General features: G+C 37.6%; 1 protein-coding gene across 1 annotated transcript; it reads left to right on the top strand.

Moving 5' to 3' along the window:
* The first annotated feature begins 599 nt into the window (after positions 1 to 599).
* On the top strand, positions 600 to 27,899 carry lrig2 (leucine-rich repeats and immunoglobulin-like domains 2). Its single transcript, XM_030133730.1, is given in 19 exon segments — positions 600 to 1,278; positions 3,639 to 3,713; positions 3,857 to 3,991; positions 7,564 to 7,707; positions 7,848 to 7,991; positions 8,284 to 8,427; positions 9,189 to 9,332; positions 12,733 to 12,813; positions 13,405 to 13,476; positions 13,681 to 13,749; positions 14,703 to 14,866; positions 16,719 to 16,877; positions 16,880 to 17,029; positions 19,799 to 20,080; positions 20,507 to 20,947; positions 21,999 to 22,151; positions 22,954 to 23,094; positions 23,698 to 23,967; positions 24,794 to 27,899. Coding segments are annotated over 19 exon segments (3,189 nt in total). The 5' UTR covers positions 600 to 1,090; the 3' UTR covers positions 25,027 to 27,899.

A 27,899-nucleotide genomic window follows, 5' to 3' on the forward strand; every position in this document is an offset into this window, starting at 1 on the left:
TAGTTGTTTGGCAAGCATTAAGATATTTATTTTAGTATGTTAGTTCTGATTTATCTTATACACCAAAAGCTTATTTTTGAGGCTCCTTTTTTCAATTTCTAGACTTAATTTACCAGATTTTATACATCTATAAAACTGAGACATAATTTTCCCTCATCTGACTGCCTTTGAAACTACATGAACATTATAAACATGATAAAGATTATATAACAACAGATTGATAGGCCTATAGTGTACTTCTGTTATCATTGTATATTGCCTGTTTTGTTATAAGCCAACTGGCGATTATTTAATAATGTTGATTTCACATTAGGTGTTTTTTTTCTGTGCTTTTTCGCACATGTACAATTGAAAGTGACTTGTTCTAGAGCAATTATTATGGTTTTGTAAAAATAAAAAGAAAAGTCAGATGAGATCAATAGAAGGGTTTGATGTATTAATAAATTCAGCTATGAAGAACTTTTGCAGTGCACAGTAAAGGATACTACACAAAATATATAGTATGGAGAACCAATCAGATCACTGCAAATGTTTGACAAGCTGGTGTACGGACCAATGGAATAACTATAAACATGCTGGAAAGAGGCGGGACTTAGCATATCCTATGTCATCAACTCAAAGGGCTTTGTTGTTCTTTCGGGACTAAAACACGGAGAAAATGGTGTTTAATGCGTTACAAAGAACCTCGGTAAAGTAAATCTAACATTTCATTAGGTCACATCGACTAGGAATCCAAGCAGGTGTGGTGTTAAATCGGTGTGTTTTGGTGGAAAAGTAGCGTTATTAGGAAACCAAATCACTTCAGCAGTGAGCTAGCATTAGCCACTCCGGGAGGGTTTCCAGATTGGAGCGGAAGGAATTCCAGGCACTGCGAAGAAGACAAATCTCTGCTAGGATGCCTCACGCAAGTTGGAAAAAACTGTATTTAACATTTCCAGTCGGAGCCATGGAACTATAAACGCGAAGCATGTGTTCGTTTGACTCATATTACACCACAAAAACAATTTAATGGTGATTTTGTAACTGTCAACGTGCCTGTTTAGCGAGTTAGCCACGTAGCTACGTAGCCGTCAGCAGGAGGACATTTAAAATGGCGGAAGATTGGCCCATTCCTTCGGCCCTCGTCTTCATGCTGTTGAGTTTTAGTGTCTGGTCTGGGGAGTCCTGTCCGGCTCCGTGTTCGTGTTTAAAAGGACCAGATGAGGTCCACATCATGGACTGCAATAGGAAAAGGCTGTCCGCGGCTCCCTTAGACCCACCAGAGGGACTGACCCAAGTGTAAGTAAACATTGAGCTGCACTGAAGTTTGGCCCATACTGACTCAACTGCACTGATTCATTTGTTCTGCCCAGAAGTGTCCCAAAACATGAAGGATCATCATATGATTGTTTGTTGACTACGTCTCTCTTATTGCACAAGGGGTTTCTGGTTTGTTATTTTCTTTGAGTAACATCTTGATAAATTTTCCAGTGGGGCATAAACAAAACCAGCCTGTCAGTCTTCATGTGTAAAGGATGATACATGTGTCTTATTGCAAAAGTATTGGGTTAATTATATATTTCAGTGTAAGAGAGTAAATGAATCAGATACAGTCTTGTGATGTTAGTCTGGTAAATGTTCATCTGGCTAATTTGCTAACTGACCTTAAAGTCAATGGGGCATAGCTATAAAGGAGACTATGCTTAATAGAGTTTAACCCTTTCATGCATAAGTCATTACAGTGGACAGTTATTCTACAGATGTTCTCTTGTATATCCATGGGTTTTGTTGTTTTAGTTTCATATCAGCCAACACAGTAGACAATTACGCACCATCTCATACCCTGACATTCATACCATGACTGTAACTTTGCTGTTCTTGATAAACCTGATCTGCAGTGACATGCTTTAGTGTAAATCAATTGTTATCTATAAGACAAAAAGGGTTTTTTTGCATATTATCTCCATGAAGTGAGTAATTACTAGCATTAGAATATGTTAAAATGTGAGAAAACATCAGATTAGCAGCATTAAAAATGTTTTTATTTCATTGTTTTCATATCACTTTCTGATATTGGGTTTTAAACATATGTTTCTTTTCTTCAAAAATTAAATGCATGGATATTTTTGTAACTCTATTGACAAAAAAAAAAAAAACAACTCAATCACATTTGGGGTTTTTTATGCCTAAGGAGGCATAAAAACACTCAAGAAAAAAATCTTGACTAAGGTTCTCATAATTCATGCATGAAAGGGTTAATACAGTCACACATTCATTTAATAATTCTATGAACTTTGCCTAGAAATTGCATATAAGTAATAAGAATCGAGTAGTTTCCGATGTCTTGTGAGCCCATGTGCATTTATTTACATGACACATTGAATTATCTATAGTTTCTATAGACTGGCAGCAAAACCCTAATGGGTGCATTGTTTTTCAGGATGACCGTGCTCCTATCTATAGGACAAGAGGGCTTATCAAATGGTTTAAGATTGATAGAGACATGCAGAGGCGCACTATTCATCCCACTGTAATTATTCACTATGATAATGACCCTATTGCTTAATTATAAAGTAGTGTATTTAACAGTTTTGCACAGGGTTCTGTTCAGTTCAGGTGTCTAGCTGTCTGCCACTGGCTAAGATGTCGCACATGGCTATTGGGACAAAAGATTCAAGATTTTTTTTATTGTCATTATATACCCAGAGCATACACAGTGACATTCTGGTGTGCTTGTAGAAACGGTAATATACAATACAACAAAAAGGAAATATACAATGTAAAATATTTAAATAGTAAAAACAGTAAAAAAAAAACAAAGACACCCACACACCACTACAAAAAGATTTTGTATTGTTCCATCCTACAGTGCAGAAAGTTGAGTTGTCCACTGCAGCTTGTTTCTCTGTCAATAAGGACATTGGGAAGGTATGATGGCTGTGAAAGTGATGTTGATTATATGTCATAACCTTCACATTCATCGAATCTTGACCCAATTGAGCAGCTATTAAAGATTTTAGCTCAACATGTTAAACAGCATTCTTTACCACCTGCCTTAAAACACCAAATGGAATGGAACCTACACCACATTTGGAAAAAATGTAAAAAACAGTTCACAGACACAGAACCAATGCCAAGGAGCCATAAAGCTGTTATGGAGGCAAAATTGACCCGACACCTTACTAAGGCACATTATGCTGGGTTTTTTCTTAATTTGTCACCCATGTCTATATATAATTGTTCTGACTTATGCAGTTATCATAAGCTTGGAACAGATTGTTCTGTCTTTAGGCTTGTAATGTTCAGATTTTGTTATAACATGAATTCCAAATACATTTAAATCGTCATAGTTGAAGATGTAGGATCTGGTAAAGCTGAGTTATGTTACTTTGTTTTGGTTGTAACGCAGAGACAAAATGCCTCTGAAGGAAACATGGTTTGTTGACGTCAGAAAAACCACGTCTATCCATCTTGAGCAAAGGCTTATTAGCATTGATCAGCTGATTGTCATATCGAAACAAGCAATTTCACAGCATTTGTCAGCATGAGTCATTCTGCATTATTTGAGTCATGTCTGCTGAAATCTTGATGATATGACATTTCAACTTTTCTCTGTATTTTTTAGAAATGGTAATTTTCTCTTGAAATGTGTTTTTTAGCCTCATGAATCACAATGAGCTGACTGTTCTTCCCTTTCTCGGAGATGTTTCATCAAACATCACCTCATTGTTTCTGTAAGTACAACCCCCTCAGTTATTCCTGTTTCTTCTGTCACTATTAAGATAATTTCTGTAAATCATATACAATAATACAAAGCTCATAACTGAATGCATGCATTTTTTTTTATTATTATTATTGTTTATTTGATGTGATTCAGGGTCCACAATCGGATCTCAGAGCTGTCAATGCATCAGCTGCAGCCGTATGTGTCCTTGGAGTCACTGGATCTGACATCCAACTCCATCTCTGAGCTCAAAGTTGGATCGTTCCCCTCCATGCAGCTGAAATATCTGTAAGTTCACACTTTGCAACTTAAATCTTAATTTCAATTGGAGTTAACAGTAAGATACCTACAAAGTAGGTTGTTGGTATTATAGATTGATCAAAGCTTTTTGAAAGTAATGAATTTTGATGTTTGCAGCACTTTGTGCTACAAAAACGCTCAAGCTTTTGTTATAAAAATTTAGACAAACATAAAAAAGACAAGAGCCAATAGCAGCCATCACCTTGGTCTGTATTCACAGTAGTAGTGTAACCAAAGTCAGAGCTGCACCCATAACAATAAGATACCTACAATGCAGCTTGTTGTACACATAAGTGAAAATAAAATAAAACTTGGAATGCCCAGGAAGAGTGTGTACATCTGAAGACTGATCTTAAATGTTTTGTTGAATCTAGTCTGATATAGGCTAAATTCAAAAGAGGCTTGTTACAATGTTAAATCATTTTTTTTTTTTTTTTTTTTTATACTCTTTATTTTAATATTTTGAAACACTTTTATAGTGCTTAACAACACTTAATAACAAAAAAACAAAAAAACAAAAAAAAAAAAACAAAAAAAAGGGGGGGGGGGGGGGGGGACAACCCACACAATAAAACAAGGGGGATGTTGTTCCTTATACATTCGACAGTTTTTCCATACTCAATCTGATATCAAGAATTTCTGTCCTTGAATATGATCCATTTCTCCCATCTTCGCTTGAAAGTTCCCATCTTAATCCTCAGTTGAAATGTTAATTTTTCCATGGAGTATATTTCCTCTATAATGTCCAGCCATTGTTGTAGTCGTAGAGGGTCACTTTTTAACCAGTTCCTTGTGATTACCTTTTTACAGGCAAGAGTTAAAATTTTAAATAAGTAAATGTCTTCTCTTTTAATTATGTCATCAGGTATTAGACCAAGGTAGATAGTCTGAGGGTCCATTGGAATTTTATAATTTAAAATATTCTCCATTGTCTGAAAAACATGGTTCCAAAACATTTGCATTTTTACACATGTCCAGAAGATATGCGAGTGATTGGCATTCATGTGTCCACATCCTCTCCAACATTGCTGCTGTTTTCCCAGTTGTTTGCTTTTAATATTTGGTGTAATAAAGAAGCGAATGAGGTTTTTCCAGCCAAATTCTCGCCAACCTTTAGAGCTGGTGGATGTTAGCTGTGTTTTGCACATAGAATGCCACTCACTTTCAGACAGGGTAATATTCAGTTCAGATTCCCATTTCGATTTAACATAATATGAATTCACACCATTACATTTTTGTAGACCCTGATATAATTTAGACACAGTCTTAGTGGGTGTGTGTTTGTAAGCTCCTGTAAAGACCTTGATCAGTTCACTGCCCTCTGATAAGTTACTTTTAATCTCTCTGTCAAAAAAATGTTTTACCTGTAAATATCCATACTGATCCTTATCCTCCAAATTATATTGTTTTTTTATTTTATCAAATGATTTAAAAGTTTTCCCCTCAATGAGTGTACAAATGGCTGTTATTCCCTTTTCTCTCCACCTCAAAAATCTATTATCAGATTTAGCAGGGGTGAATTTATCTGACTGGGAAGGCCATACCAGGAGCTTACTATCATTTTCCAAATTATATTTCTTAACAATCACATTCCATATTCTCAATTGTTCTTTTATGATGTCATTATCTCCCTTATATTCTGTGTGTTCTTTACCCCCTAAACAAGTCTGAGGTTGTGAAATGTCTAAATTTAAATCAATATGTTTCCATTTGGCTTGATACTCAGGGGAACACCAATTTACAATACACCTCATTTGGGCTGCGTAGTAATACTGTTTCAGATTAGGTAAAGCTAGACCTCCTTCTAATTTTCCCAACTGAAGTGTTTTAAGTTTTACCCTTGGTTTTGTCCCAGCCCAAATAAATCTAGATACTAATTTGTCCCACGTCACAAACTGAGAGTCAGGGATTCGGACCGGAAGTGATAAAAAGAGATAGAGTAGTCTAGGCAATAGATTCATTTTCACCACCTCTATCCTTGAACTCAAATCTAGTGTTAATGTTGACCAATTTATTATATCTTTCTGTATTCTATTATTTATTACCTTGTAATTTATCTCATACAGTCTATACAAGTCTTGAGTGATTAGTATCCCCAAGTATTTTATTATTTTTGTATCCCACTTTAATTTATATTTATGCCTGATGGTTTTACTTGGAGTATAATTTATACCCAGTATTTGCGTTTTTAAAACATTCAGTTTGTAACCTGACATTTTCCCAAAATTTTCTAAAACTGTCATAAGTTTAGGAAGTGTTGAGTTTGGGTTTTGAAGGAAGGCGATAACATCGTCCGCAAATAATCCAATTATATGTTCCTCTTTAGCCAAATTTATTCCTTTCAGGTCTTTATGTTGTCTGATTTCTTGAGCTAACGGCTCAATAAACACTGCAAAAAGTGAAGGACTCAGGCAACACCCCTGTCGTGTGCCTCTATAAAGTTTAAAGCTGTCCGTAAGTTGTCCATTAATCTTTATCCTAGCAGATGGGTCACTATAGAGAGCCTGTATACACCTAATGAATTGGTCATTAAAGCCCATTCTTTCCAATACTTTAAAAAGAAAAGGCCAAATAACCCTATCAAACGCCTTTTCTGCATCCAGGCTGACCAATGCTGCGTTTAGATTTTGTTTATTGGCGTATTCAATAATATGGAGGGTTCGTCTGATATTGTCCTGTGTTTGTCTGCCTTTAATAAATCCTGTCTGGTCCTCATTAATTAGGTCTGGTAAGTGAGATTCAAGTCGTTTAGCAATTATAGAAGTGAATATTTTATAGTCTACATTCAATATAGAGATCGGCCGATAAGATTCACATTGTTCTTTATTTTTTCCTTCTTTTGGGATCACTGAAATTACTGCTTCTTTCCATGAAGGTGGTATCTTAGCCTCTCCTAGTGTCCAGTTTAGTGATTCCAGTAACACTGGGGCTAGATCCTCCTTAAAGATCTTATACCACTCATTAGGGAAGCCATCACAACCTGGGCTTTTATTATTTTTTAGTTTACTAATAGCTTTATCTAGTTCTTGTCTTGTGATCGGAGCTGTTAATTTAGTATTCTGTATATTGCCTATGGAGGGTAGATCTAGCTTAATGTTAAATCATTTTACATTTCATTAGCCTGATAGCATAATTGCTTAAGCCGTATTTTTGGTCAGATTGTGATATTCGCACAACTTTACTCTCATAACACCACTGCTTCATTTTGCATCATCTCTGATCTGAAAAAAATAGGACTTAAGCAATAATGCTCTGAGGCCAGCGATTTTTAAAACCTCTGTACATGGAGCAGTAATTGGCCTTCTATATTACAGCAGGAGGATGAAACAGCATATATCTAAATTCAAATGCTACACAACAGAACTTCAGAGTACCAGTTTGGTGATGGCACAACACTAATTTCATTTTTCTGACTTTGTTGATTAATCATTTTATTGTAGGGGACTGGCTGTGTGACACCCTTTTGTGTAGATGTTCACATACACATGGCGTAATTTCAGCCCAAACATTAATTTCCTTTCTGATTATGGCTTTGATGTTTCTGTTCTTTTATCTCTTAGGAATTTGAGTAATAACAAGATCAGTGTCCTCGAGCCTGGCTGCTTTGAAAACATCTCCAGCTCCCTGCTGGTGCTGAAGCTTAACAGGAACAGATTAGCTGTGCTGCCATCCAAAGTCTTCAAACTTCCACAACTTCAGTTCCTGTGAGTATTTTAGGGAGTATTTGTCGTGAAAATCCGATATTAGTCAAAAATGTATATTGGAAAGGCTCTTTAAATAGTAAAATGTTAGGTTTTTTGTAAAAATAAGTTTAAAAAAAAATGTTTTACATCTCTTATTGTAGTGAAATGAAGCGTAACAAGATCAAGATTGTGGACAGCCTGACTTTCAAAGGGATGGATTCACTAAAGTCACTGAAGATGCAGAGAAATGGCATCACTAAGTTAATGGATGGAGCCTTTTTTGGACTAAACAGCATTGAAGAACTGTAAGTAAATTGTTTCTGGCTCTTCAAAATGACAACAGTCTGTTTGTGTTTTACTCAGCAGTTGTGGTGTGATTGAAGTAAAACAGTGTTTTTGCATTGGATATGAACAGACCTGAAAACACACAACTAGGATTTTTTTTCAACTTGCATCTTAATCCACATTTTCAAAATGAACATCTGTTAAAATTTGTCACTAACAGCTTCACTGTTCATGTTGCTAGCCTCAATGATGCCCATAGATTTGCCAGACTCTCCTTTTGATGTGAGCTTATTTTCACCATCTGTGTCACAGAGAGTTGGAGCACAATAATTTAACAGAGGTCAACAAAGGTTGGCTGTATGGCCTGCGCATGTTGCGTATCCTGCGAGTCAGCCAGAATGCCGTCAGCATCATTCGACCAGACGCTTGGGAGTTTTGCCAAAAACTGGAAGAACTGTGAGTCTTTTCGCTTCATCGCTAAAATCCTCTAACGCTTTGGAGTCTCGGCTTTCTTTTATCAGCCCCAAGCTCTGAAACTTATTCTGTATGATCAAAGGATTTACTGTTGTTTTTCTGCAGTAATGTTGGGCGTCTCATGCTGGTTGAATGTTTTCTTGCTTATGGTAAATGTAATGTTTTGACAAATTCTCATTCGAGGCTATAATTTCTTCAGTTATTTAAATTTGCAGTCAGTTCTTCTTTTATGTGCAAACTTTGTTTTATGTAGAGAGTTTCCATACTTCCCTAAAATACTGAAAAATGTCAAATCCACCATTCTGATTTTATCTGGAGATACCCAGTTAGTATGTGGACAAACACGGTGTCTACTCGCATCAGAAAAATTGGTACTCCTTGAAGCAATAATTGATAATTGTTTCTGTTAACATTACCTTGATAATAGTGCCAAGTTCAACGAGGTCTGGCTTGAATAGATTGATCAAAGCTTTTTGAAAGTAATGAATTTGATGTTTGCAGAACCTTGTGCTAGAAAACGCTCAAACCTTTGTTATAAAAATTCTGACAAATCAGACAAACATAAACCAACATAACAAAGACATGAGCCAACAGCAGCCATCGTCTTGTTTCTGTATTCACAGTAATAGTGTTACCAAAGTCATAGGTGCACTCGTAACAGTCATAAAAAGTATTAAACTCAACATGCTGAAATATGCATAGACCATTATGTGATATCTCTCATCTGTTCTTGTTTTCTGCAGGGACCTTTCTTTTAATTATCTGACCAGGCTGGAGGAGACTGCTTTCGTAGGATTAGGTCTCCTGGAGAGCCTGAACCTGGGAGAGAACTCCATTAGCCATTTGGGAGAGGAGGTCTTCAACGGTCTTGGCAGCCTGCGCACTCTGTGAGTTTTATGAAGCAAAGAAATCCATTTGAAAAATATGCATTGCCTGTATTTCCTTTGTGAAGTGTAATGAAGCTCACCATGTATTATATAACCAAGTCTTGACTTGTTCTTGAGTATGTGCATTCTCGTGAAGGCTGCTGATTACAGTAGGTTTGAGTTTTTCACTTTTCATGTGCTAGTCCTGTCTTGAATGCTTCTCCTGCGTCGTCCTCTAGTACTTTAGAGAATTACATAGAAGAGTGAAGATGTTGTGCGTCTGTCAGTGAAGCCCATGTTGCATTCTAATCCAGCTTGCCATTAGTCATCTAGTCTTTTGTCTTGAATAGAACCACCCAGTTAGTAGCTGAATCCAGCCTCACACACCACTGTCCTGCAGTTTAGTCAGGAAAACTCTTACAACACACAAACAAGCATGGGTGTCCTTGTATTTTAAGAGCACAAAGTAATCCTTTAGTTAAGACCATGTACCAACAAGTATTGGATGCAGCTGTCGTTCTGATCTAGCTTGGTATCATTAACTGTATTTCTATCTGGAATGCATACACTGCCAGTCAAAAGTTTGGACTCACCTGGTTTTTCTTTTTCATGACTATTTACATTTTAGATTGTCACTGAAGGCGTCAAAACTATGAATGAACACATATGAATTATGTAGTAAAAAAAAGTGTGACATAACTCAAAGCATGTTTTATATTTTAGATTCTTCAAAATAGCCACATTTTGCTTTTATTACTGCTTTGCACATTCTTGGCATTCTCTCAATGAGCTTCATGAGGTAGTCACCTGAAATGTTTTCCAGAAGTCTTGAAGGAGTTCCAAGTGATGCTGAGCACTTGTTAGCCATCTGTGGTCCTTCTCATGCTATTTAAATGAGAAGGTGAGCCCAAGCTTTTGACTGGTAGAGTGTGCAACCACAACTTAGTTTCCGAATTAAACTTCTCAAATGCAGTCAAAGTGGGAATCCATGTGAAACATATAGAGGGGTGTTGTAAAAATGTGGGAGGTGTGAGAGCAGGCTGGTCTCTACATTGTTGCTGAGCCAGACACAAAAAAAAAAAAAAAATACAAGTGTGTTAGAAGCGCTGTCTTGTGCATAGAACACAGCACTTTCTGGTTCTGACTTTGTTTACTTTTTAATATTTTAGTAAGCATGGATAAATCAAGAGCATCGTCTTATAAAATCCATGTCAGACACTTTTAATGTCTACTGAGTATTTCAGCAAGTAACACTGAAGCCCGTCATTAATTAAATATTGCTGTTCTGGTTGTTGTATTAATGGTCGTTATGTGTTTAAACAATTCCCTGTGTATGTGCTTCCATGTTATTGCTATAAAATAGACAAAGTGATTAAAATGTACAATTTTCCATGTTGTAAAGTATGTACTAAGACGGTAAGTGGCATTTTGAACCACACTAATACCATACAAAATAGTGGGTTCCTTTGGGTCTTAAAAAGTCTTTAAAGTCTTGAATTTACAACATTTAATACCTTAGAAAAGTCTTTAAAGGAGTGATATTTTGCGTTTTTAAATGGAATTATGCATTTTAAAACATTTACCTGTGGTCTACGTAAACTGTAAATGCTATGCTTGGGTCTGAATTCTTCATTAATTCAACTCCACAGGTCCATCTTCAACCCTATTTCTGAGTAATGACACCAGAAAGGTGGTTTTGAGCGCTGGCTCTTTAAAGCCAAATGAGTCACTTCACACCCCACCCCCTCCAGGTTGTTGACTGTGCTTTCTGTCCCGTTCAGCCACTTGTGTTCATAAATACAACCAACAGCTGAACATTTTAGGTAATCGGCTCAAAGTTTGGACATATTTTTAGTTTTTACTACAACCGCTGCTGCTGATAAACAATTATGTCGTACTCAGAGAAATGTTCATTGGAAGTCTTGACCTTGTATGTGCAAATGTCATGACGTAAATAGTTATAAAATGTAACAAATTAAGCAGGAATTGAAACATGTTGTAGAAATCCCCTCGATTTTTGCTGGAATGAATATAAAAATAGCTTTGCAGCACCTGGAGGGTTCAAATTCAAACTTTTTGAACTATTAGGGTCCAAATACACAAATAAATGTTCCAAAGACTAATAAAAGTGCGTATAGCAAAATATGACCCCTTTTAAAAGGTATTAAATTTGATATGGTAGGTTTTAAGTTATGTTGCCATAAACTGGTTCACTATATTGTGGTTAAATGTGTCTGTCAAATCTCCAACCGGCAAAGAAAGTAATGTTGGTCTACTCAGTTCCACCTGTTCCAACCCGACAATTTATATTGAAATAAGAAACCAGTTATCACTAACTTTGCAGCCCCCCGGTGAGAAATAACTCTGCACGGTCAGCATTAAGGCGTTGGAGTAAATAAATATATTTTCCTAAATTCTAGGAATCACAGATTTTTTCCCAGTATGACTGTGATTGCATGCATTAAATTCCATTCTAAGTAGTCTTAAAAAACTTTTAAATAGTCTTAAATTTAACCTGTAGAAACTTCTAGGAACCCTGAAAATATCTGAAAATACAGCAGCCAAGTTCTACACGATCAAGTCATACAAACAAGCTGCCCTCATCTGAGATGTGTTTGCAAAATAAGAAGTGATAAGAGGATAGGAAGTTATGAAGTTGCATTTTTGCACCGCAGACATCAGTTAAAGCCACAGCAATGAGAAAGAGTAAAGAAATATATTTTCCTAAATTCTAGGAATCACAAATTTTTCCCAGTATGGCTGTGAAATGGGCATTGAATTCTGTTCTAAGTAGTCTTAAAAAGCTCTTAAAAAGTCTTAAATTTAACTTGTAGAAACCTGTAGGAACCCTGAAAATATCTGGGAAAAAAAAAAAAACACACCAACAAGGTGCCGTCATCTGAGATGTGTTTGCAAAATATGAAGTGATAAGAGGATAGGAAGTTATGAAGTTGCGTTTTTGCACCGCAGACATCAGTTTAAGCCACGGTAACGAGAAAGAGGTCAACACTGAGAGGTTGGCACACTATTCGGGGTGCCTTCACGGTAGAGGGAAATTGGACAGTGCCAGAGTCCTTTCAGAGGTGGCCAGGCATGAGGAAAAAGAAACAAAAGAGCCCATGACCCATCCTGTAAACACAAGGCCTCTCTGGGCTTCCAGTAGACCCAGGAACTGTCCCAGTGCTAAACAGAGCCAATTAATTTCCCTCATCAGAACAGCAGGGGCAGTGAACTGTGTCGCACTGTGCAAGTACGCTGTCTCAGATTATTAGTCTGTACTGACTGTTACTGCCATTGACAACCACAGTGGAGAAGAACACGCTTTGTGATTTTTACATTTTTTTTAGATTTCATAGAACATGTTTGACATTCAATCTGTGTAAGATATGTTTAATGTCAAATATGTTCCTTGTCTTTTCAGAGATATCCGCAATAATGAAATCTCCTGGGCCATTGAAGACTCCATTGGCGTGTTTGATGGAATGAAGAAGCTGAATACACTGTGAGAAAACTCATATATCTGTAAAATGTTTTGCTTTTGGACCCTTATAAAAATCTCTGTTTTACGTCCTCATAAATTGTTAAGTAGTCCTTCGTTTGTACTCATAAAGTTTTGTTTTCTTTTTGTCTGAGTTGAAAAATGTTTTTGTGCGTATTTGTGATATTACAAAGCTTTAAACCTACCACTGAAGCAAAGGCTGTTTTTTCACTTTGTACTTGCACATAAATATAGATGAGCCTGACTTGCGCTAATAACCATATTCCTACATACAACTTAAATTTACTTCTTACCTGCTCTTTGTGAATAAAATAGCAGGTAAATTTATTAGAAACTATCATAAAAATACATTAACCATTACATTAAAGTGTCTGATATCTGTTGAAACTCTGGATAAATTCTGCTCTTACTGTGGTTTTATTTTGCTGTGAAATGTCCAGTTTTCTGAGTCTTATTGAAAGAGCATAGAAGAAACTGAACAAAAAACACAGAAGCTGTAGACACAGTGGCTTAAGTGTTAAATAAGATTACAAAAGAGCATGTTATAATGCAGCCAAGTTACTGAACATCTATTGAAATATCTTTCATTTCCAGAATCCTGCAGCGGAACAAAATCAAATCGATCACGAAGAAAGCATTCGAGGGCCTGGAGGAGCTGGAGCACCTGTGAGTAAAACCTCTGCTCAGCACTTGTTCTTCCATAGTCCCATTTGTCTCAAGAGGCTCTTGTGTTGAAGCGGAAAGATTAAAAACGGCAGAAGGCCTTTATTACCACAGTGCCGTTGTTGTCTTATGCCTGTGAACTAGGATGCTGTGTTGATCAGATCACATCTTAGGTGTGTCTAATCTATATTTTTGTCTCCTCTGCAGGGACCTGAGCAAGAATGGCATCATGTCGATACACCCAGAGGCCCTGTCCCACATGAAGCTCAAAGTGTTGTGAGTATATACAGAAGGATTTCTTTCTCTTCTGGTAAAGCCTGTGGGATTCAGGTTCTCCCTATATCAGTATTTAAAGCCAAAGCACTGAGAACTGTAGCAAAGTTCTCACAGCTTTGTTTTTTTTCTGGATGCCTTCATTGAAAAAGAATAATCTTGATTTTTTTTTTTTTTTTTTTTTTTTTTTTTTAACAGATTTTTAATTTGGTATTTGAGTTATTAAAATGAAACTGAACTGCTGGTTGATTGACTTTTGTGGTGTACGAAAAAATGCAAAACATGTGCTTGGTTGTTCTATTAAGTTGTCTTACCAGAACTATTCGCATCAACTCGTTTAGACAAATAAAATTAACTTCAGACTTGCGACATCTGTTCCTTCTCCTAGCCAAAAAAGACAATAGAATTGTTAAATCTCCTGACTTTCTGTGGTTTTCATCAGTCTGTTGTAGGAGTGTCTCTGAGGCATGGGCTAACGAAATGCCCCAGTAGACGTCAAACTCAGAAATTGTACTATGACAGCAGTCATATCCTCTTGTTATTAATTAGTACACCGCTTTAATAGAATTTTCCTGGCCACTGGATAAAATGGCTTTGCTCAAGGAACATAATAGCAACACCCATGTAATTAAAGTGTATTTTAGGAGTAAAATGAGTTAAACTGGGATGTAGAAGCATTTGGTTAATGTTCCTGTCCTGATTTAGCCTATTTAATGTAGATTTACACCTCCATTCAGTTACCCAGCCCTTTCTAATCAATTTTAGACTAATCAAACTTCCATTCCAAGTAAATATATGCATCTACTGTACAATCAGATCACTCGTGTAAATTGCAAATTCATAGTCATTTGTCTCATTGTGTAATCTCATCCCTTTATATTTGGAGAAGCTTAATGATTCCAACTAATTTTACACTGACTCATCTCATGCTTCCTTCATTATGTCTCTGTTCCCAGCATTCTGAACACAAGCAGCCTACTGTGTGACTGTCACATGCAGTGGCTGGGGCCCTGGCTGACTGACAGACCTTTCCAGCATTCTGTGTCTGCTATTTGTGCACATCCTGCCAGCCTGTTTGGTCGCAATGTCCTTTCCATCAGCCCAGATGAATTTGTTTGTGGTCAGTCCTGTTCTGGTTTTGTTGTTCACAGTCTTGTCACAGTATACACTGGGTATTGTTTTTTCACTGCAGAACTGGCAGTTGCATAAAACATCTGGAATAGTTTGGCAATTCCTGTTGTTTAGTCCTAATAAATTACCTTGACTAATGCAGCAATGCTGTATGGCAATGGCACTTCAGTGACCATTTCTGATGGGAAAATTAGGGGGTTAATTGATTATTGACCTGACGGATTATCTGAAATGATATTCAGCCATTTTGATGTTATTGGCTGCAATTTTCAGTCTGATAAAATTAAACCCTTACTCTCTCAGTAGTCATCATTTGGTAACATACTTGGCAACGCTGAACCACAGTATATGATGCTGCTGAACTGAGACTACTAATAGAGACACAATTTTTACCTCCGCCAAGGAGGTTATGTTTTTGCCAGGGTTTGTTTGTTTGTCTGTCTGTCTGTCCGTTAGTGTGCAACATAACTCAAAAAGTTATGGACAGATTTTGATGAAATTTTCAGGGTTTGTTGGAAATGGGATAAGGAAGAAATGATAAAATTTTGGTGGTGATCGGGGGTGGGGGGGGGCCCACGGGGGGGGCGCAGACCAGAAAATTTCATCAAAATCTGTCCATAACTTTTTGAGTTATGTTGCACACTAACGGACAGACAAACAGACAGACAGACAAACAAACCCTGGCAAAAACATAACCACCTTGGCGTGGGGGGGCCCACGGGGGGGGGCCACTGATCAGCCTTGGCGGAGGTCTGCGCTCTCCGAGTGCTTCTAGTCTGTTTATTGTTTTTGTTTCTGTCTTTATATAACATCTCTAAGTAATTTAGATTGTTTTTTGAAAATAGATTGTTTCATGGATTTGTTTTAAGATAATTGATGATGATAAGCTTTATTTTCGAACATACTGTAAGTAGGAATGAAATACAAAGGTGAACAAAAGGCAAAAAGAAATTACAAATTTAAACAGAACACTTCAGAATATTGAAGACAATAAGAAAAAAAATTGTCACACAGTGTATAACTATTTCATTGTGGCGCTTTAACAATGCTTTATGTCCCGAGTATTTGTATTTATTTATTTAGTTACAGGACAGTGTGTATTAGAGCTGCAACTGATTAATCGATTAGGTGTTTGAAGCGAATGCAAAAATTCATGATTCGATTAATGACCTCGAATTGATTGAAGGGAAATATTCTATTGCAGTTTTCCTGAATTGAAGCTTTTTTGTGCGTCACAATAAGCGTCCGTGTGAAACACAACAGTGGAACCAATGTTTAACAGCAGAGAAATGAAGGAAACAAAGCTTTGATTCAGGAGAATTTTTGGATCACTTTGAGTTGATTCATCAGTTGCAGCTCTAGTGTGTATTGGCATTAGTTGCAAAGAACAAGATGCATGCACCAGATTTAGAAGAGAAGCTAATTTCCTACTGTTGTCCTGGACAAACGACCAACGTAATAAAACATCACATAAATTACGAAGTACTAATACACTGGAAGAAAACCGTGACAAATATAGGAAAGTTTGCTCAGGCTGAACAGTTACAGCCAAATACATAAAGTATAAGTGGAGTAGGGAGAAGCTGAACTTGTATTGTCCTACCCCACATTGAATAATAATTCAGGTTTAATAGCATTTTATTGAAGTTTGTCATTGTTTTATTCAAAATTTTGACACAAAGATGTTAATTTTCTACTGCAAGTGCATTGTATATCAGTCCCTAATAGCACTGCAATGCTAGTGCTTAATTAATAAGACTAATCACTGCTATCATCTGTGAGGAATAAACATGTCATATTACTTTAAAAATCTAACGCTTCCTGTCCTTGCAAACCCGCAGATGATTTCCCCAAACCTCAGATCACATCTCATCCAGAGACATCTGTGGCACTGCGGGGTAACAACGTGACTCTGAGCTGCGTCGCATCAAGCAGCAGTGATTCACCAATGACCACAGCGTGGCGGAAAGACGGAGAAGTGCTGTATGATGCTGAAGTACAAATTATGCCCGCTACCAAGAGGGAGAGCTGATCTACACCACTGTACTCCACCTCCTTAATGTCAACTTCACTGATGAAGGGCGCTACCAGTGTGTGGTCTCCAATCACTTCGGCTCCAACTACTCCAACAGGGCGAAGCTCACTGTTAATGGTAGGACTTTGATCTCCAAATTTGGAACAAAAACGTGTGCTGTTACTTTCTGTCCAGTGTTTCCAGCAGTTTCTAGAAAGAATATGCTCTTTTTAGGTCTTTTAGATGTATTATACGGTGCGTAGTTGTGTTTTGATATCACTCAGAACAGGGCTTCTGCAGGTCATTAAAAAGCAATAAAAGTTGTTAAATAGATTTTGTGCAAATTAAGGCCGTAAATGGCATTAAAAAGCATTAAATTTAATGTCTAGAGGCATTAAAAAATTAAATACACTTGATGGAAAAAAGCATTGTTATTCACGATTTAATTTGGTTATATAAACTTTTCAAAATTTTGATTGGAGGTATAGTGTTATGATTGATAGGCCGAACCCTTTAATTATCTGTTGTTTATGGCCAGTGCACAAAGTCACAACACCGAATGCTTGGAATGCAAGGTGCTGTGAGCGTGTTCATACTGTGGTGAAAGAGTGGAGGGAATATTAGCAAATGTTTGAAAAATGGGAAAATGTAAGTTTCAGAAGAAGTGATTGGAGGAGGAACTATTCAGAATCTGGTTAAAGCCTGTCAACGGTAAACTGTCATAAAACTATATATAAAACTGTATCTGCAGTTGGACATGGACATTAAATTTGTTTAAAGTGGTATTAAAAAGGGCATTAAAAAGCATTAAATTAGATTTGCTGATACCTGCAGAAATCCTGTAAGATTTTAATCCTCTAGAGCAGGGGTCTCAAACTCCGGTCCTCGAGGGCCACTATCCTGCATGTTTTAGATGTATCCCTCTTCCAACACACCCGATTCAAATGATAAGCCTACCATCAAGCTCTGCAGAAGCCTGATAACGACCGTCAGGTGTGCTGGAAGAGGGAAACAACTAAAACATGCAGGATACTGGCCCTCGAGGATCTGAGTTTGAGACCCCTGCTCTAGAGCACAGGTGTCAAACATATGGCTTGCAGGCCAAAACTGGTTCACCAAAGGGTCCAATCTGGCCTGTGGATTAATTTTGTGAATTGCAAAAATTAACGTAACTGAAGAACTGAACTGAACTGAAGATATGAACAATCAAGGATGTTAAAATCATTCTTGTTCAGGGGCCACATACACACCAATTCAATCTCAAGTGGATCAGACCAGTAAAATACTATCAAAATGACCTCTAGATAATGACAACTCCATATTTTTCACTTTGTTTTAGTGTAAAAAAAAAGTTAAATTACATGAAAATGTTTACATTTACAGGCTATCCTTCCACAAAAAAATCTGAATAACCTGAACAAATATGAACAACGTAAAATATCTTAAGAGAAGTACGTGCTTTTTTTTTTTTTTTTTTTTTTTTGAAGACATATAAGGTTGTTATTGTTATGCACATTTTTAAGGAAACTTTGTAGATGTAAACATTTTCATAATGTAATTGTACTTTTTTCACTGTTCAAGGTTCAAGTTTACTTTATTTGTACCCGTGGGTAGATTTGTTTTGCAGATGAGGTGATTGCTTTTGGCATTACAGCAAGACATACATTGAACCTGTTAGACAGGTATTTGGTCGAGCTTCCAGACAGGACAAAAAGTGCTCAGTGTTCCACCATTCATCAGTATAGCAGCGTGGATAAGTAAAAGAATAAAATAAATAAATAAGATCAAATAAATAAAAACAAGATGCAATGAAACACAATTAAAAACCCAGAGAAGATAAAAACAGTCTGGGATAAAAACCAGGATAAGAACATAAAACTTAAAAGTTTGAAGTCACAATAATAATAAATAGAGCAAAGAAATAGAATAAATAACTAAAATAAGTTAATAAAGTGCAATGTCACTATTTCTTATTGAACTCAGTGACAGTGGCAGGAACAAAGCTGTTTTTGTAATGCTGTGTCCTGCACCTTGGGACTAAAAAACAGAGGAAAGGAGCTGAAATTCACCTCGTAAAGGATGGGAGTCATTATTAAGAATTGATGAAGCCATCCTCTGCACCTGTTTAGTGGACAGGGTGGCAGGACAAGACTGGGACTCACCAATCAGGCTACTGGACCATCTGACTATTTTATTCAGTGAGGTTCTCTCTGCAACTGAGGTCTAACCGAACCATGGCACCAGGCAAAAAGATAAAACAGACTCAGTAAAGGAACGATAAAACAAGGTTAAAATGGTTCGGTCAATGTGGAAGTGTGCCAGTTTTCTAAGGCAGTGAAGGCGCTGATGGCCCTTTTTACACACAGATCTGCAGTTTTCACTAAAACTCAGTTTTTTATCGATTATAGTCCCAAGGTATTTGTATGATTGCACTTGCTCTATAGTCTGACCTTTAATTAAAGTGACTCCGTGCCTGTCCTGTTGTTTCTAAAATCGATGACCATATCTTTTGTTTTAGATATGTTTAGGTGAAGGTAGGACTCCTCACACCACTGGACAAAGTCACCTATGACAGGGCCGTGACTGGTCTCCCCCTCTTTGAGAAGGGTGACAATAACTGATTCATCGGCATACTTAATGATGGCCCTGTTTTCATATTTACTCTGACATACTTTTACTGGTTTGTTCCACTTCAGATCATATTGGGCTAAAAGTGGCCACTGAACTAAAATGAATTTGACACCCCTGCTCTAGAGCTTATTTTCTGTTTTTGTTTGTGCTGTAAAATGATATCCTTTTTCCTTTTTTGTAGCTCTTCATTGTGTCAGAACACAATAAAACGAATGCAAAAACACGGAGTACTATTTAAAACCTCCAACCTCATCCTTAACTTATTCCTCCTTCCAGAACTGCCATCCTTTCTTAAGACTCCCATGGATTTGACAATCAGGACTGGGACTATGGCCAGGCTGGAGTGTGCTGCTGAAGGCCATCCATCACCCCAGATTGCTTGGCAGAAGGATGGAGGCACTGACTTCCCTGCCGCCCGAGAACGCAGGATGCATGTGATGCCAGATGATGACATCTTCTTTATTGCAAACGTGAAGACGGAAGACATGGGAGTGTACAGCTGCACCGCTCAAAATGCAGCTGGCAGCTTATCAGCCAACGCTACTCTTACTGTCCTGGGTGAGTCATCCACCTGATTAGCAGTGTGTGTTACTAATGTTTTCCCACGAGGTCATTTCAGAGTGTACATTCTGCTTAAATTGGCTTCCTGTTATGTTGCTCATTACACACTCTTATTTTTATGTGGCCTTCTGCTTGGTTGTAAATGCACACCTTGTTATACAATGGCAAGGCAGAATGTGAATTCTAAGTAGCTGGAGTATTTCTGAAACAGTCTCTCAATCAAACGAATGTACTTCTGCGACTTGAGTTCAGCTGTGCACTGGTACGAAATCAATGACAAGGTCAGAGTAGCAATTATTGTGATTAAGGTTTAGCAGTAGCTTGTTATTTTAAAACTAAAAGTGAACTCATACACGTCTGTCTTATTTGACCTAAATAACACTGGAGTAAATCAGAAATCAATACAATTCTCTTCCATTTCAGAAACTCCATCCTTCATGCGGCCACTGGAGGACAGAACAGTGGCCCGTGGTGAAACTGCTGTGCTCCAGTGTATTGCTGGAGGCAGCCCCGCCCCACGTCTTAACTGGACCAAAGACGACGGGCCTCTGGTGCTGACAGAGCGCCACTTTTTTGCTGCGGCGAACCAACTCCTTATTATAGTAGATGCCGGCCCTGCTGATGCTGGAAAGTACACCTGCATCATGTCTAATACGCTGGGTACAGAGAGAGGTCACATTTATCTGAGTGTGTCGCCGTCGCCCAACTGTGACACCGGCACAGGATATGATCAAGACGGATGGACCACTGTGGGCATCGTTGTGATCGTTGTGGTCTGCTGTGTGGTTGGGACGTCACTGGTGTGGGTCATTGTGATTTACCACATGCGCAGGAAGAGTGAGGACTACAGCATCACCAACACAGGTTGGAACAGTTCACTGTAACTACCTGCAGCCATGTTTCCATTACTGTATTTTTTTGAGGAAAGCAATGTGGTATAAAAACATTTAACTCGCATGAATGATCAGCTGGATTTTCAGCGTGTATTTCACAGGTGTCAAACATGTGGCCCGCGGGATGAATTTGTGAAATACAAAAATTACACTGAAGATATTAACAATCAATGGTGTAAAAATCATTTTATTTCAGGTTCCACATACAGACACATACAGTCCAATTAGATTTCAAGTGGGTCAGACCAGTAAAATATTATCATAATAACCTACAAATAATGACAACCCCAAATTTTCTCTTTGTTTTTTGGTGTAAAAAAAAGTAAAATTACATGAAAATGTTTACATTACCAAACTATACTTTTACAAAAAACATGAATAACCTGAACAAATATGAACAAACGTAAATGTCTTAAGAAAAGTAAATGCAATTTTATCAATATTCTGCCTGTTACTAAATGTTTTGTGCGATTATGACATACATGTGTAAATGATAAACTGATAAACCGAGGCATAGTATTGTTAAAATTGCACTTGTTTTTCTTAAGACAATTCAAGTTGTTCATGTTATTCAGATTTTTAAGGAAACTGTGTTGATGTAAACCGGATCATAATACAATTTTAATTTTTCACTGTTATTATTTTACTGGTCCAGCCCACTGGAGATCAAATTGGGCTGAATGTGGCCCTTGAAAGAAAAGGAGTTTGACACCCCTGGTCTATTTGGATATTCCAGAAGTAAATACACTGAAAAAGAACCCCATGTATTCCTCTTGTCATAAATAAAATGTTAGGTTTTATCTGGGAAATGGCAAAGAAAGAGCCTCCGTTGATGTTCTCTATCACTCAGGCTGTTTTATTTGCTCTAAACCAGTTGATTTTTTTTTTTGTATGATGTTTCAAATTTGCTCAAAACTGATATGAAAAGACGACCAGATGGTAATTTCAGTGTCACTCATTGGGTTGAAAATTGTGTGGTTGTGCTACATATTACTCATTAGGTGTGTGTCTGTCTTTTGCAGATGAGATGAATTTGCCAGCAGACATCCCAAGCTACCTTTCCTCTCAGGGTACTTTATCCGAGCCTCAGGAAGGATACAGTAACTCTGAGGCAGGAAGCCATCAGCAGCTGATGCCTCCTCTCTCCAATGGATATGTCCATAAAGGCACCGACGGTGGGTGATCATTTTAGATGTGGCCATTTAATGATGATGATAAACCTTTTTTCAAACATAAGTAGGAATAAAATGTAAAGGTGGCTTTTCTTCTTTTGGTGTGATTATTTTTATTTTTTTGATGTGGAGTAATTGTGTAATTTCAATGTTACATGCTTTTGTTTGTCACTGGCAAGGGAGTTTATGTAACCAATCTTAATATTGAATAAGTTCTGTTTTTTTCATTGACATAAATGAACACTCTTAGATTCACAGGCCATAGTTAAATGTGCCTTTTTGCTCTCAGCCCTCACAGCAGGATATTGTCATCGGTTTGTCGTCCATCTGTCCATCCTGATGTGCAAAAACTTTGGCCAGCTCTGATAAGTCAGGCCGAGGGTTTTCAAGTGCGCGCATATTATGTTTAACATTCCTGGACTGATACTTTTTTCTTGATAAGAAAAATGCACTAGATTCTAACTGATTACTATTTTCACATGATATTCTTTTGCCGTTATCTGATGGGTTAGGTTTATGTTTATAATATGATGACCCGTCATTATGTCAAAATCAAGAAGATTATGACAATATCATGACAAGAAAATCAAACAGATTAAAATACTACAGACTATCCTACTTAACATAGAACTGCTCTGACATTCAAAGTAAAACTCACATTTTATTTGTCTTCAAAACTGGGTTTTTTGTGGGAAGTACTGTTGAGTATTTAAAACACCTCTGGATACCTTATTATCTTGTTTTTCGTGTTCGTATCAGATCCCCACTGAAACTAGATGCTGACTAATTATCATGTATGTCCCAGGTGTGTGTTATGGAGACACAAGCAGTGAGGTGGAAACTGAGGGGAATAACATGCTGCACTGTAGGATCGGCTCTTTGTTCACTGGCCGTAGCAGCTTCCAGCCTGGAGAGTCCCGTGAGGGACTAACTGGAGTCCCTACAGGTTAGTGTCATCTACAAATTAACACGCATATGGTTTTTTCTGCAAATAATGTTTTTATGTATTTCTTGGAACTGTGATCATTCATTCCATAACATCAATAATGTATTTTTATGTGCCCTTACCAGCAGCATTTTTATGAGTAAGATTTGTCAGAAAGGAAACGTGTTGCTACTATATACATGGATGTTTATATTGGCTCAGAATTTCTCATCTGGTACATTCATAGTTGGAATTATTTGACATACATATTGTGCAAGGTTTTTTTTACCTCTGCCAAGGAGGTTATGTTTTTGCCGGCATTGGTTTGTCTGTCTGGCCGTGTGCAAGATAACTCAAAAAGTTATGGATGGATTTGGATGAAAATTTCAGGAAATGTTGACATTGGCACAAGGAACAAATGACTAAATTTTGGTGGTGATCGGGGGGGGGGCACTGATCTGCCTTGGCGGAGGTCTGCGCTCTCTGAGTGCTTTTCTAGTTTTTTCATGCTATGTTAATGTATGGTGGCACTGACAAAATCTCCAAAAGAAACTAAAGTTTGGAGAAGACAAACCATAAACTTCAAAGATGACCCCTGTTCTGATTGTTTTTCTGTCTGCTCAGCTGGCGCTGGTCCGTTGGTCATCTGCTCTGACTGCTATGACAACGCCAACATCTACTCTCGAACGCGGGAGTACTGCCCCTACGCCTACCTAGGGGAGGATGACCCACTGGACAAATGTCTACCAGGCCTCAAAGAGAGCTTCACAGAGCATGCTCAGCATGAGGACTCTGCTTTGGAAAGCCTCATTAGTAACCAATACTCCTCTGGGTTTCTCACCTCACATGACAAAAGCCTCAGTAGCCACACTCCCCCTGAACACTGCACTAATGGTAAGAAGATAAAGAGAAGTCCCAAACTTCCCTTAAGATCATGATGATGACACCATTCTTTACACAAAATCTGTCTTGTCTGTTTTTTTGTTTAATTTTAATATCATTTGACTGCAAAAAGAAAAAAAAAATGTTGGTTTCCTTCCTTCTTTCCTTTCTTTACTTAAGGTCCTTTTATCATTTCAGACTCAGACTAACTTTATTTTATCCCTTTTTGCAGTTCTGTTGTCCAAGTTTCTATGTATCATGAATTTTTATATCATTGTCAATGTTAATTATACACAGTGAACATCTTTATGCAAACACCCAGAATAGTAAAATCTCAGCCTGTCTGCTTTTCACATCTGTTTTCTCACTATAACCACCCCTATAGATTTCTTGCAGTCAAACGGGTTTGCTTTATAGGAGCTCAGGTTATATTGATTTGAAAGCAAACTGGAGACTGTTGAAAGCAACAAATTTGTAGTCTGCATTATGTTCAACATGAACTCATTGCTCAGAATTATTAGTGTGGGAACATCATCAAAGTCATATCTCAGCATGACTTTCTCTGCACTTACAATTAGGTGTTACACTGCATTCATAAAGACCTTTAGACTTTGCATGTTAAAACATGCACAAATCCCACTTCCAGGCAAAATCTGTTTTATACAGATACATAGGGCCCTGTGAGGCTTTTTGAGGGTTGCTCAGGTCCGGTCTTGCAGGTTAAATGCAAATGTAGATGTCAGAAATGCAAAAAAAAAATTGATTAAATGCAGTTTAATAACTATGGGGTCATGCATAAGTTGACGTCTAAGTGTCGTCTCCTCTGCTATTTTTGCAGATTCCCTCAGCAGGTCTCTGTGGGGAGAAGGGGAAGATCCATCGTCGAAACCCCAGCCTGTTATTTCGCAGCTCCCAGTGACTGTCCACAGGACCCCTCCTCTGACTTCCACCGCCGATGTGGAAGTTGAACAGAGTGACGCAGAGGCGGACCGCTTCCCCCACCAGTGCACACAGGACCACAGAAGTGCCTCTAATAGGACTAACCCACAGGAGCACCACGCTCCCACATAGGTCCTAACACTCACCCACGGTCTGCCTCGGACTCCTTGTTGCTGCACCCTCTCCTTCACCCACTACCTCCAAAGAGACTTCCTCACATTCTGCCAAAGATGCTCTCTTGTATGTTTACATTCCCCTTTCACTCAAGAGGACATGCTCAAGTTCTCCACTGTGGAAAGACTGCTGTGTTAGGCTGGAAAAAAAAAAAAAAATGGACCAGTGATTAAAGTGACCTCCTCCCTGACACCTCCACTTCTGCAGGATCCCATTCTCCCACATCCTCCACTCCTCTTTGTTCTCTGTCTACAGAGAAAGCTATGAATGTATGCTTCAGAGCCATGTCGGATGCTGCCATGAGTAAACACAAGCCATGGTCAAACCTTCACGAGCTCTTTTCCTCTGTCCCTGCCGCTGTGGGGCTTCGAGTTTGTGCCGGTGCTTTTCTCACTGGCAGTATTCTCATCATTCCCGGTAGAGACACATTAAGGAGCAGCCTACGTGATGACTTTGAACAGATTATTACACACCACCTCTTCCCAACCCAAGTGGGGAAATAAGGAGTTTAATGGGGGGGCGAGTGTAGTCCCCTGACCAGCAGTTTGTAGTCATTCAAATAGGAAAAGAACCTCGAAAGCAAACGTCCCACATTCCCACAGCTGCCCTTACTGACCTAAAATGATGCTGTCTGGTACTTTGTTATGCAATTCCCAGAGACTGTGACACCAAAATGTGGTGTATATTATGAATATATAGTATATATAAAATATCCTATATCGACTGTATCTGATATTTTCTTTTGGCCTTGGTCAAATGTAATTATTAATTCTTTGATTTTTTTTTTTTTTTTTTTTTTATCTCTTCGTTGGGGTATACAATTTTTGCACATGTGACAATCATTATTTGCTGGCTATTTCCTATTGGTTATCTATCAGATGGCCTTTTTTAACAAGCATTCTCAGTAACCTCAATCAGGTGAATTTTTACAATATGCACTGATTTGTTTTCACTTATCACACCCTGCAGGCACTTAATTTAAAGGTGGTACACATTAATATGCAGTGCTGTTTTGTTTTTGTTTTTTTCCTTTCACTATCAAGAGTTTCGTATACCTTCCGAAGATATCGACAAGCAAAGGTTTTCACTCGGGACTGTGAAAATAAGAATGTATTGTATTATTTTCTACATGGATGTACTGTATGTGTACATAAGACTAGTAATCTATTAAATTCCGTGTCCTTGTAATCTATTTGCAGAAAGGTTTGAGACATAAGCTGCAGTAACTTCAGAAACACTACCCTTATTTATTCTAAGTCTGTATCGTCCCAGTGTTATCCGGTTGTTCCAAGTGTTGAATAACATAAGATGAAACAAGCTACAAACAGCGTTGATTGATTTGGTGTTATTGGCATTTCCAGTGAAAAGCAGTAATTAGACAGATCCCAGCTTGGGTGAATTGAACTGTTGGTACTTGTCAGTTATTACTTTGCCTCAAGGAACAGCCGTGTTCGCTTACAAAGTTGAATTTCTACTTTAATAAGACTTTTGGTTAATGCACTTCAGGATATTACTGACTTTGCACAAAAATGTGTTTGACTCCAACAGATTTTTTTTTTTTTTTCAATGGGATCATGTCGTACAACAGACTCTAGCCTTATTCAAAAGTTTATTTAGTTTATGTTAAGGTACACAAGTTCATCATTAACTAGTTGCTTATCATATTTTACTGCTAGACCATGAACAAACTGTTTTCCCTCAAAAACCTCCTGACTGCTGCTTCTTGATATTAAGTATGAAAGTTTTTGTTTTGTTTTATTTTGTTTTTTTATTGTAGTCTGCTTTGCTCATTATCGGCAAAAATGAGAAGTTTTTTTGTTTGTTTCTTTAGGGAAAACTGCAGCCTATGGTCCTGCAGATTCAAACATTAATAAGTGCTGCGTATTAACTTATAAAGAGCTGATACTGATATACAATTTTACTGTATCCTAATCCGCAGCTTGTTAATGATGACTGTGTATCAGAGTGTAATAGTTTATATAGTGATAAACCAGACTGCTACATTGTGCTCATACAAACGATAAAAATCTTTAATGCTGAAAAGTTATCTACAATATGAATGCGTGATATTGTCATTTGTCGCTGTTTTTACAAACCGTAACATGGCCAAATTCCTTGTTGCTGTACTTTTTTTTTTTTTTTTTTTTTTAATAATTCACTGTGTTTAAGCTGCAGGTCGTATCACTACACTTCTGTACTCGTTGCACATGTGATCTCTTTTTTTTTTTTTTTGCACTCTCTTATTTAATGTTTTTTTTCCAGTAATGCTTGCCTCTGATTACCAAATCTGTCAATTCCAATCCCATCATGCCCATCAGGTGTTCTTTTGTAGCCACGGTAAACATCAACCTGCCCATTCATTTCCTCTACTTTGACACACACCCTGCGTAAGTGGGAGCAGATTGTTATTTCTTGTCTTTTTTTTTTTTTTTTTTTCTTACCGCTGTCCTAAGCCCATTACACGCCCATCTGGAACGACAGAGAGATTTTAATGGAAGCGTACGTACAATGCCGCATGTCCTGCAGGCAAACATTAATTCACTGCTCGATATTTTCTGCCAATATAGCAAAAAGTAATGTGCATTTTTTAAAATTTTTAGTCTCAGCGTTCTTTGTGTTTATACCAAAGTTTAGCAGTAAATGCTCTGTCAATTCCCTAATGCTGCTTTTCTTTTTTTTTTTTTTTTGTTTTTTGTATTGTCGAAGTTTTGCATTTTGTTTTCAGTAGTATTTTTGGACTTTGTTTACCTGTACATTCTGTAAAGCATGTCTAAAGAGCCTTTTTGTTACATAACCATTACTCAAACATTAAACATGAATTCTGATAATCT

Source organism: Sphaeramia orbicularis, chromosome 5, assembly GCF_902148855.1.
Source record: "Sphaeramia orbicularis chromosome 5, fSphaOr1.1, whole genome shotgun sequence".
NCBI lineage: Eukaryota > Metazoa > Chordata > Actinopteri > Kurtiformes > Apogonidae > Sphaeramia > Sphaeramia orbicularis.